The sequence below is a fragment of the Tigriopus californicus genome, chromosome 9, assembly GCF_007210705.1.
Source record: "Tigriopus californicus strain San Diego chromosome 9, Tcal_SD_v2.1, whole genome shotgun sequence".
NCBI classification, from domain to species: Eukaryota; Metazoa; Arthropoda; class Copepoda; order Harpacticoida; family Harpacticidae; genus Tigriopus; species Tigriopus californicus.
The window spans coordinates 15585546-15597417 of record NC_081448.1 but is presented as its reverse complement, the minus strand read 5'-3'; the positions used below and the strand labels follow the sequence as shown (position 1 = coordinate 15597417).

The 11872-nt window shown below is 43.6% G+C and overlaps 2 protein-coding genes across 3 annotated transcripts; both read left to right on the top strand.

Annotated features, from left to right (window-relative positions):
- The first annotated feature begins 4504 nt into the window (after positions 1–4504).
- On the top strand, positions 4505–7834 carry LOC131886222 (cytokine-like nuclear factor N-PAC). The gene is made up of 3 exons (XM_059234488.1): positions 4505–4666; positions 5184–5293; positions 5781–7834. Exons 2-3 carry the CDS (start codon positions 5276–5278, stop codon positions 7359–7361), a joined length of 1599 nt encoding a protein of 532 aa, XP_059090471.1. The 5' UTR covers positions 4505–4666; positions 5184–5275; the 3' UTR covers positions 7362–7834.
- Positions 7835–8205: 371 nt separating this feature from the next.
- Positions 8206–10031, top strand: LOC131886224 (uncharacterized). Of its 2 annotated transcripts, none has more exons than XM_059234490.1 (5): positions 8206–8364; positions 8671–8776; positions 8849–9042; positions 9143–9553; positions 9631–10031. In XM_059234490.1, exons 1-5 carry the CDS (start codon positions 8350–8352, stop codon positions 9925–9927), a joined length of 1023 nt encoding a protein of 340 aa, XP_059090473.1. In that variant the 5' UTR covers positions 8206–8349; the 3' UTR covers positions 9928–10031. The 2 variants fall into 2 exon arrangements, with proteins under 2 accessions (XP_059090473.1, XP_059090474.1); XM_059234491.1 differs by lacking the exon at positions 8206–8364 and adding an exon at positions 8469–8578.
- The last annotated feature ends 1841 nt before the right edge of the window (positions 10032–11872 follow it).

Here is an 11872-nt window from a genome sequence, read left to right as displayed (position 1 = left end):
GGTCAATCGCAGTGATCGTAAAGTATAGGCTTACAGTGCGTTTTGAGAGCACCTATAAGTCCTCGAAAATCCAGGCTAGTTCGCACAATGAAGACCACTTCTCTTCTTTCTCAGGCTCCTTCATTGTACAATTTGCATCCCTCAAATATTTATTGCCAGGATTTACGTAAGTCAGACCTGGACAAGTTTTTGACTCAAATTCACAATCAACCCTACATTCAAGGCTAGCCACATTTGCCAACTCCAATTCGTTGGTGGATCAGGTTTTATATAAAGCTAAGTAAACTGATGTTAAACGAAAGTTGAATTTCTGGGGATCCCATTCCCATTAACGGCATGTTTACAAGGAAGGAGCTATGACTCAGAGCTTTTCTCAAGTGAGCATCAACTCAACGTTCTTCAAAATGGAATGGTGAGGAATTGAAGGGAACAAACCAAGTTCATATTCGCACGAGACTTCGTTTCAAGATTTAGACTGTAAAGGCGAATTTTCATGATTTCAGCTCCATTTTTTCCGTATTCTGATCAGACTTTCAATACTTAAATTCAGTTTAAATGAAAAAAAAGAATACTCTGTAGGGGGTCTGTTCCCCTGGAGGGGTACATTTTTGCCGGAGGCATTTCATTACTTGGAAAATTGCCTTAGGCAGTGATATTTTTTAGCGGATTTCCCTTTTTTTGAGGGAGATCTCCATCAATTGGCGGACTTTGCTGTGGGGAATATATCATACCGAAGTCATCATTGACGAAGTTCCATTTTGCAGGATTTATAGTGGGCGGAGATTGCACTTGGCGGACTAGAATGTGGGAGAGATAATCATGGCGGAGATTGCCAGTGGGAGAATTATCCGTGGCGGAGATCATTGCAGCGAAAATCCACTGGCGGAGATTACCCTTAGGGAAACCGATGATCACCCTCAAAATTGCCGATACAAAACTGCACCTGTCAATTGATGAGAGTAAAACCTAAAACCTTTCTTAGAGTGTCGGTCGGCTTCAATTTTCTCAACAAAGCCGGGCAATAACGAGAAGATGATCATGTTCAAATCGCCCGGTGTGTGGCGAACATTTCTACTACCAATTACCCCAATGAGGGAGACATACGAGTCCATCGAAATCTTTTTTTTCCAAGCTATCCTTAGGAACACAACTCGAGGAACTGGAATATTTCTTTGCCCAAAACCTGAAATGTTTCAACATCACCCTTGGTTTGGGTTCTCATTGTTATGCATGCTTCTCCTTGCTTGTATTGTCATTGGCGAGAGGGAAGTAAGAAGAAAAACGAGATGAACGAACGTGTAGATCGCTAAGAGAGGATTATCGTCGCTTTGTTGCAAGTAGATCCAAGAAGGCTGAAGCTAAGAATTGTCAAAGTATATGCCGGAAGAATTTGATCATGACGACGAAGTCGGATGACACAAGAATCATTGATGTGTGTGCTCCACCCTTTCTTCACTGTCTTCTTGGGATTGCGAACAAAACATTTGATGAAGCGGTGAAAATTATTCCTGAGGTTGCTCAGAGTGGCCAGCCAAGTTGCACCTGTGTCGCGAAAATTACCATGGAGCTCAACTTGAGGGAAATGTGTGTAAAAGTCTCTTGGACTATTCAACCATGTCAGATATCATCTTACGAAATTGCGATCGTGTGCGAGAGGGACTTCCCTATCTTATAGCTTTGATATCATTTTCCAGATTCAATCATGTTGTTCACTAGCTTAATGTAGATATTGATCACGTGCAAAGTGAAGTGGTTGACTTCAGAGTGGCCTGGAAAGGTGCATCTATGAACTTAACATCAAAGGCTCCCATTATTTGTGATCATCTCGTTGATTGCATTCAAGCCAAAGGTGGTTTGAGTATGAGCTTTTTCTCCGAACAAAGTCATGAGGCCATCCATGCCGAATTCATGAAGACCTGGGCAAAGTGCACAATTAAAGATGAAGCCAATCCAAGCAGGATACAAAGAAAGGTTACTGAGAGCAACTCTAGATTTTAATGGTTTTCATGCCAAATAGTATGTTCTCTCGTGTTTCTCCCGTTCCCACCCTGTAGACTAGACTTCTTTTTTCGAAGAGACTTTTTTTCGGTTTTTCGAAAATCTGCCACCACCGAAAAACCGAAAAATTGTTCGATCTATTTCCCGCCTATTTAACGGGCTCAAGCACGCCTTAAGGTCCATAATGAGTAAATGTCGCACTAAAGGTTGGGATTTAACATTAGGAAAAGGATTAAGACGAAGAAAGACATAAATGTAAACATTAATGTATGTACGGTTTTGCTATCCAGGACAAGCCCTTTAAAGCAAAATATGATTTATGTTTTTATAGGGATGTTTCAATTCCCAAGCTTAGTATGCTCGCAAAGAACTCCGAGTACATATGCTTTCGAGTTCAGATAATATATTAGCTGAGAAGTCTGATGTATCCAAGGCGACACAGTTCCCTAGAGGATGTTAGTTCGAATCTCGCCTTTGGAAGACATCCTTATCAAGGGGGAAATGTGGTGCAGTGATTAGAGAAGTTTTCTTTCACGTGAGAGGTCGCTGGTCTGATTCTCTTCTCTGACCTTTCTCATGAAGACTTCTGATCCATAATTTAGCTAAAATTAAGAGAAAAATGGAAGCCTTTGACAATAGAAAGTTTGTTAAAAATCCCATTTTTTCATGATTTTATTTCGGTGATTGAAACAGATGCCCTGGTCGATTGCACTGGCTTTTATTTCCTCAAATCGCCTGTAAAAGTTCATTGGTATTAAGGTTTAGGGAGTGCCAGATCTGCCTTTTTCCTCCATATATCGTTGAAAACTGCCTTATACCCGGTGCTTTTGGTGGTGGCATGTAGTATAATTGTAAACAGAAATTTTCGGCAAAGATGAATTGGTCCTCCATATCGAAGTCAACTAGAAATGGGTAGAACTGCAGAACTATTCCACCAGGTTTCGTAACGGTCGGAAACCAACGTATGGTTGTGGCAGAGAATGACTCAAATTATTGGAGTCAGTAATCTCAACTTTACATTTGAAAGCAAGCAATACTATATGAATGACAAAATGACGTGCTCTTTCAGGCGGCAAGGACTTTACGGTCACAGTGTAGTAGCCAACACACTTCCTTATACTTCGATGAATTTTTCGGTAATTTTTCAAAAAACCGAAAGAGGCCCTGTTCGTTTTTTTCCGGTTTGTATTTTTCGAAAATAAATAAAAGTCTACTGTAGACAAAACTAACAATAAGAAATGAACGCAAACAAAGTGTTTAGCCATCTATGAGCCTCTTAAAATGAGCAAGCTACGAATTTAGTGTCACTTTGGGCCGTTGGGAGGGACTTTGTTACATCGCAATCCACCCAAAAATACACAGTGGCACACTCGGCGGCATCCGATCATGAAGTTCAAATCATGCTGCAGAGGCGACCGTCAAATGTTGGGTTACAGTCTCTGCCTATGGTATGCCTTCCATTTTCTATTCATAGTTCAGGAGCATAGCCCTAGCAGGGGTGGTGAAGTTTCAATGCACCTACTGTGGTCTTTTGTTGACAAATAAAAAGTCCCGTATCAACCAGTGCCGCGAATCACTTTTCAGAATGAGATATCACATTCGTCATTAATGTCAAGATGGTTGCATATTTGATCTTGTGCCAAGATGCTCCATTACTATGAAGGATTACTTATGATACCAAATTTCTCAACCAAAATACAATTTGAACTGATCAGGGGTGAAGCCTCAAATGGAACTGAGTTGGAAGGTTGTCTTTTGGATTCATCTGATTTGGCGTTGACTAACACAAATTGGCAACACCAGAGCGAGGTCGTTGAAATAGCGGGAAAATTCAAATTTCCCTGCAAAACCTTAAATCTGTCATTTTTTCTTAAATGATACATGAGCAATGATTTAGTACCGAGATTTCAATGCTTAGAGCTGTATGTATTTTTCAATGGCATGGTTTTTTTTTTCATCACACTTCATTTCACGTTATGTGCCAATTTAGCCAGCTTTGAAGCCAGCCTAGCGTCTCAGGAAGCGTCAGTGGCGTTCAGACTGGGTGGGTTCGGTCCCGGCCGAAATTGTTGATCATTGAGGTCGAAATCTTCGAAATACCTGAACCAAGTACTTGCCTGAACCAAACCGCAACAGGGATATGTTTTGCAAATGTTAACCGATAATGGCCACAAGCACTTCGAATAGCCCAAACGAAAAATCAAATCATTTGGATGTAATCACTTATGACAAGTATTTATTTGGGTTCTCAAGCTATTTTATGGTCATATAGTCCATGCAAAAATATCGTGCTGCTTATTGTCAGATCGACTCAAATATCTAGCAGGTTGATAAAGATTAGCCCATTTCAAGCGCAACCGGATGTTTCTCAAATTTAGTAATTGAATTCCTGTCTGATAGTTCAATTGTGAAGTTCAGGTGCTGTGACGGAAACTCAGCTCCAATAGATATTCGCAGTCTATGGCAATTGAGGCTGGAAAGGCAGGTAAAGAGTGGGCAGGAACGGCCGGCCTGTCAGCCTTAAATTCAAGTCGGCGTCGATTTTCAACAACAGAAATCCGAACACTTTGACTGAATGCCCTCCAATCCGGCCTGGGCCTTAAGTCAGTGATCCCCGTACTCCGGATCTGCCCGGCATCCTCCACCCGGATCCAAGCCCGTCCATTCGGTAAGAAACGCGCCCACCTTCTGCTCCGACGTAGATCTGTCTGGCTTGGCGGGATACCCGGGGCTGCGGCTCGCGCCCAAACGATGGATGGATGGATGAATGGGTGACCGTTATTTGATTCAGATGTTCGCCAATGTCAAGAAGGCCAAGGTGTTTCAAGTGAAATGGAGTTAGAGACTCAAACCATCCGTTTTGCTGTAGAAAAGGGTCATGGTTGGATTAGAGCTCGGATGAGGCGGATATAGGCGGATTTGGACACGAACTTGGTCGAGGCCAATGAATGTTGTTTGCGTTTTTTCACTTGTCCACCTGCCAACAAGTTGAGGGGGCAGGTTTTTGGCTGTTGTTCACGACCCCATGGCAGGGACGAACTAGTAGGAAGAGTTACAAGGAAGCCGATATGTGGAAGTTCGCAGGCAATTAAGATTGGGTGTCAAACCACACCCACCAACTAACTAATGCCGATAAAGGTCGTTCAATGAGGATTTGCGTTGACCAGGATCAAATTCAATTTTAGACGCGACGCGAAGTGTATTGAAGACTGCCTTGGCAGAGAGTCTGAGGAAGAGGACGGACGGTTCGTGCGTTGGCTCGCCCCCCTTGGATATCATGTCGGCGGGAACCGAGGTGAGTCTGTCTTTGATCATATTCGGGGCCGCCCTTAAATGGGTGAAGGCGGTTTCAATGACAGTAGTGATGATGGATGGGTGATCAAATCATGCCGCGTCGGACAACGCGAGTATTGGACGAAATATGTGAGGCGGTAGTATGTAGACAGGGATAAGCCACGGCGGAAAGTGTACTGCGACATCCTGGGGAGTACAAGAGAGAGAGAAAGAAAGAAACGATGTGAATGATGTCTTGCACCTTTTTTTCTTTCATTCTTTTGACTCCTTTGGGGACGACATACATTAATTGAGTAATAATTGACTGTGGGCAACCTGGAACTCTGAATGCTGAAGCGCATCCATATTACGTTCAATCACGTCGGCTTACAAGTGTCCACTCGTGGTCATTCCCATCGTTTCTAATCGTCTTTGTGCGTGTGCAATGACCTTCCCCCACTCTTTCTCTCTTTCTCTTTGTATCTCTTGCGTTGTCTATTTCGTTGCAGTACACTTTCCGCATGGGCGATGCGGTTTGGGCCAAAATGAAAGGTTTCGCAGCTTGGCCGGGTAAGATTGACTATCCCCCGGAGAACATGAAAAGACCCGCGATGAAAAAGGTGATGCACTGCGTGTTCTTCTTTGGCACCCATGACTTTGCTTGGCTCCTCGAATCCGATCTCAAACCCTACCAGGAGTTCAAAAACACCTTTTGCAACAATAGCAAGAAGAAGTCCAATAGTTTCAAAAAGGCTATCAATGAGATCGAGGAGTTTCTCAAGACGGGCAAAACCTTCAAAGACTCGGGAGCTTCCTCGTCTGTCGAAGACGCTCAGATGGACGCGGATTTCGATGCCCTGGTTTCGGGGGCGAGTAGTAAGCCCAGCACGCCGATGTCCACCGTCAAGAAATCGGCCAAAAAACGCAATTTATCCCGCGATAGCGAAGACAGTGGTTCCAGTAGCAGTGCAAGAAAGACCAAGCCCGCCGGTCGACCCTCGAAGAAAATCCGCGAAGAAGCCTCTCCAGAACGCGAACCTAGCAACAATCACACCTCCGCCACGTCCACGCTCGTGTCCAGTAGTAGCAGTAGTAGTAAGAAAAGTGCCTCCTCAGCGGCCGTTTCCAACTTCTTGGATCGACCCACCCTCCACACGCCCGCCTCGCCCAACTTCGATCTGTCGAGCACTTCGCAAACCCTTAAGGAGAAATCCATCGAGCCGTCCAAACTCAACTTCGGCTTCCTCGGTCTCGGCATCATGGGCAGTGGCATGGTCAAGAACCTGCTCAACTCGGGGCACAACGTTACGGTCTGGAATCGTACCGCCGAGAAGATAACCGAATTCGTGCGGATCGGAGCCAAGCAGGCCCTCACCCCAGGTGATGTGATCGCCGAATCGGACATCGCCTTCTCGTGTGTGGCCGATCCCCAAGCGGCCAAGGACATGGTGTTTGGCAATTGCGGAGTCCTCACGGAGATGACCACTACCAAAGGCTACGTCGAGATGACCGGCATCGACGCTGACACGTCGCAAGACATTGCCGAAGCCATTTGCCTTAAAGGGGGCCGCTACTTGGAGGCTCAAGTCCAAGGCTCCAAGACTCAGGCCAATGAAGGCACGCTGGTACTGCTCGTGTCTGGTGATCGCTCGCTCTTCGACGATTCCCAGTCCTGCTTTCAAGCCATGGGCCGAAACACCTTCTACCTGGGCGAGGTGGGCAACGCCTCCAAGATGAATCTCGTGCTCCAACTCATGAGTGGCGTGGCATTAGCGGGGTTTGCCGAGGGCATGGCTCTCGCCGATCGAGCCGGCCTTCAACAAAAGGATGTGCTGGAAGTCCTCGGCCTCACCAGCTTGGCCTGTCCGCTCATGGTAGAGAAAGGAAAGGCCATCATCGAAGGCGCTTTTCCCACGCACCACCCGCTGCAGCACATGCAAAAGGACCTGAAACTTGCCCTGAACATGGGCGACCAACTGGAGCAGCCTTTGCCCCTGTCTGCCTCCGCCAATGAAGTGTTCAAACACGCTAAACGTCTCGGCTACGGGGAACACGATACCTCGGCCGTTTACATTCGCGCGCGATTCTAACTGGGGAAGATCTCCTCGCATGAATGCCTTTTTTACTCGATTACTATGAACATGATGAGGAGGAGGAGAGGAGAATGATCACAACACAATAATAATGAAAATGATAATGAAAATAATATTGCATCTGATCCCTCCTCCGACGGCCTGCGGTCTCGAGGAGGCCGGGTATGAAGACAACAGTACAATGAAGAGGAACGCCCAAGATAAGAGACGCGTTGTTTGGTCGAAACCACTATTGTATGCCTGTGCAGAAAACATGTTGAGTGAAAGAATGTAAGTGTACCAGCCCCGCCCCTCCTCGTCCACGTCTCTTCCCATTTTCATCCGGTTCCGACAAATTCGAGCACGAAGACAACCCATTGTTGTTAAATCCTTGATTTGAAAAGTAAAGTTTTCAAAGCTACTATCGAAGATGAATAAAAGAAGTCCCCTTACGGAAAAAGAAACAAATAAAACAACCAATCTACCGCAAATGTAGGAAAACATGTGAAAAATTTGATTGCACGCTCAAAGAACCGATAAAAAAAAGAATCTGACCAACATTGGTAATATATCGCTCTTTGTTTGAGAAACGTACATTGCCAATTACGTACAACACAGCACTTGGTCTGACTGAACGAAAGTTTACGAAAGTGGGTGTTTGAATATGATCTCAACCCCAAATTTCCCAAAAGGGCTGCTTCAAAATCAATCAGCTGGACCCGGTCACACCTAAGTTTTGACAATCAGCGGCTCCCTTTTAAAAGCATTGATCTCATGAACAAGGTTTCTTCTGCCCTGGTCTAATGTGATAATTCCGATGTATTGGTGTTGAATCGATTATTTACTCTGTCCTGATTGATGAAATCTATGGATCATATCACATAACAAGGGTTTGCCTCGAGTCGGGCCTCGAGTCGGTCCTCGGTCTGAGTCCTGTAGATCCGAATTACAAATTTGCAAATATACAAACAAATGAAAACTTTGATCTAAATCAAGGACGAACGTCATGGAGCTGTTGAAAGTACGTGATTGTTAAAAAAAAGCATTTTTGATCTAATTGCACCCAAGGCAGATTGACACTACTTACCGGCTGTTGCCGGATACTTCTTTCATTTGGTCAGTAATCAGGTTTTGACCAAATTTTGATTTGGTGGAATCTAAATCATCTTGTCCGGAAATAAACCTGTTGGATAGCGTACGCGTTCGGTTTTTCAAGATCACATATCTGTGTTATGGTGCGTTTTATGCTGTATGTGCTGTATATGCTGTTCGGTTAGAAAAACAATCAAAATTATAAACCAAAATGTTGATGATCTCTATTTATCAGCCCCAATTGGATGCCGCTACAGCCGCCAACTCAAACGTCAAAGATGAGGAGGAATCGCCCGTCAAAACGCCCCTCAAGGGGTTTCCAGTCAAGTTGCGCGGCATAAGTAAGTAGCCCAAAAGGGAAGGTATGAATGTATGAATGTCCACTCTTGCTAACCTATCCAGTTTGTTTTTAGACAAGGCCAAGGCCAAAGCTGTACCGGGCTCCATCAAGCGCAAACGAGCCAATTATCGACTCAGGAAACTAATTGCTCCCAAATCGCCCATTTTGTTGCTCAACGAAATGATCGGTACGACTCCCTTCACCTTTGAAGAGGGCCCCATTATGGGTGGACCCACTCCCGTGAGACTCGTTACTGCTCATTGTGAGGTGGGTCGAGATCTTATTGCGGATTTCACTCTCGCTAGCTAGCAAGCATCGAATAAATTTCGATCTAACCGTCTAATTTCGGTTTTCTCTATCTATGCAGGTAGAAGGGCAAGTCTTCAGTGGAACGGGGCCAAATCGCCAAATTGCCAAGAACTTTTGCGCCGAGAGTGTGATCCAATACATCGCCATCCAGCGGAGCTCCTCCAATGCCTCGAAGGGAGTGCCAAGTTCCACATCCAATGCGTCGGGCGAAGACATGACCATGGAGGGTGATGAGGAGGGTGCCTCGGGATCCTTAAAAGAAGAGAACAATGGAGACGGAGACACAAACGTTAATCCGAAAAACAACATCGGAATGACCGACACCCCTTGGGTGCAACTAGCCTCGTTGGCGTTGTTCAAAATGTTTAACGATTGGCAAGTCCATGGCTATTCCATTCCCAATGACCTCATGAAGCAGCAAACCAATGACTCGACCCAACCTTCGATCCCGAAAAATGCCGCCATTAAGGTAAATATTGTTGCAGAGTAAACACTTTTCTGATCTTACGAGCGAATAAGTGCTGTTCTGTTCTACGCCAAAAACAGAGTGAAGAAGTGGTCCGTCCACTACCAGAGAACCCCACGGAAAAACACCCCGTTCAATTGCTGCATGAGCTTCGCGGTCCAATCACTTATGTGACCACCGAGCAAAGAGGTCAAGCTCCCACGCTGACCTTTGTCATGGAATGTGCATTGGATGGAAAGGTCTTTCGGGGCGAAGGCCGGAACAAGAAGGAGGCCAAGAAGAAAGCTTCGATTGCCGCCTTAAAGGAGCTTCATGGGGTCGTGTATCCCGATTCGACCACGGAGTCCATGGCACCCCCAGCAGCAGCTGTTGTATAGAATGAGCGTGGATCCCGATTTATGCTGTTATGGCCTAGGCGTGTTTTTAAAGTTTGATTTCCCTCAGGATTTCGAGATTAAAAAATGAAGAATTTGTTTTGAAATCTGTTTTATCTTTGAAATCCGATCCTTCTACACACCGAGCGAAAGAAGAGTCAAGGAGTGAAGCTACGTTAGGAGGGAGAGGAGGAGGGAGGCAGCTCAGAGTTTTTTTGACTATGTGTGTGTGTGTTTGTAGAACTTCCATGAAGCCATAACTAATGTTTAAATACTTTGATGAATTCATCACAACAATTTGTATTCAAGATAGAAAATGATACCAAACATGAGCGTTCAAAGATCTACTTAAACCTACACTTACTTGTCATATTATTGGCCCCTAATAAAAATTGACTTAGCTAAAGGTAACCGTTCTCGACAATTATTCATTGTATTTGATAGTCATCCCTGGTGCTTGCTAATTGCGATCGACGCTTAAATTCCGAAATGCACTTATGGCCAGAGCTCAGGTCGGAAAACTCTATCATGACTCTATCAGGACTATCTGGCCCATCTACTTCAGTGTCAACATGTATTGCACAGGGTTGGCCGAATATTTTTGAGCATTTTCTAGGGGACGTCCTTAAATCAGCTTGAATTTTTACTGCAAAATATCAATTGATTTAATGGAATCTATATTTCTTAATTGTATGAGATTGCAATAGAGACGTGTAAAGTACCGGATCAGATTTCAGCTGTGTGAGCTGGTCAAGCTGCGCCCATAATTGTGGCAAGAACTACCATGATTTTAGCACATCCAGTGCTTCCAAATTTTCATTGACAAAATTTGCAACGCCATGTTTTGGAAATCGTTCGACAATTATTTTGAACCATTTAAGTTCAACATTCACTTGATAAAGATGGCATTACATTGCCAGTGATAAAAATATGCAGAAAATACGAAAAAAAATATTTGGTGCCAACTTTTTGCCATCAGTAAGATATGTGGTGACACTTCCTTCATGGTAGAACCAGAGGGCGCACTAGTATGAAATCCCAAAGCTTTACACCTCTCGATTGAGTCAGATGCATTTGTTCATACAAAATACAGTGCCATAGCAAATTGAATAATTCAAGTATCTCTGAATGGGAGTAGGATTTTTTTCTCACTCAGAAACATACGTATGGTTTATTTTGAAATCTGATTCCTAATGACTTCACCAATCATGTTAAAATGTTGAAGCCCTTAGGTAGCACAGGAGTTAAAGCCCAAAGTGGCTTTTTGATAAATATAAAAAAATATCTTGATTGTGACTCTTTGTTGTCTTGTGAAGCAAAAATATATATAAAAGATGGTGTATATTAAGTCAAGGACACTAAAGCAAGGAAGCGCCACTTTTTTCTGATCACCAAAACTTCTCCGCCAAGTAAGGCCTAAACTTTTGGTGCTGAAAATTTTAAATGTCTATTATGGCATAATTATTGCACAAAATGTGTGATTTATATCATTTTTGTAAATATTGATGGTATGTGCTTCAAACCAGGCGTTTAGATTATACTTAAAATAGCTTCTGGCATGTTTTGAAGTATAGCAACTGAAAAGTGCTACTTTGGTTTTCTTGATAAAGCAAGAATTTGCTCTAGACGCAATCAATCAGTACATTTTTGCTAAAATACATTATATGAAGAAATTTTTTCAGAAACATCTTGACTAGACTTCAAGTAGTTTGGTGAACTTGTTATGAAACTATTGTTCTCAATCAAAAAATGGACATATTGTAGCTCTGAGCTACATATTGTTCTTTCAACTCATTTGGATGCTTCATAATCATGAAAATAATATATCTTAAGAGATATGACATCAGTTTTATTTGACAATTTTGGGTAGTTTGGAGGCTCCTTCAAAATTAACTCAGAAATATTTAGAATAGTGATGGAGTTATACATCAAAGAGATCATCATTTCA

Bases quoted from the DNA above. Each gene is read 5' to 3' on its own strand.
- LOC131886224 (XM_059234490.1), top strand. The intron at 8,777-8,848 runs GTAAGTAGCCCA...GTTTGTTTTTAG, and splicing joins AGTCAAGTTGCGCGGCATAA to ACAAGGCCAAGGCCAAAGCT. The intron at 9,043-9,142 runs GTGGGTCGAGAT...CTATCTATGCAG, and splicing joins TCGTTACTGCTCATTGTGAG to GTAGAAGGGCAAGTCTTCAG.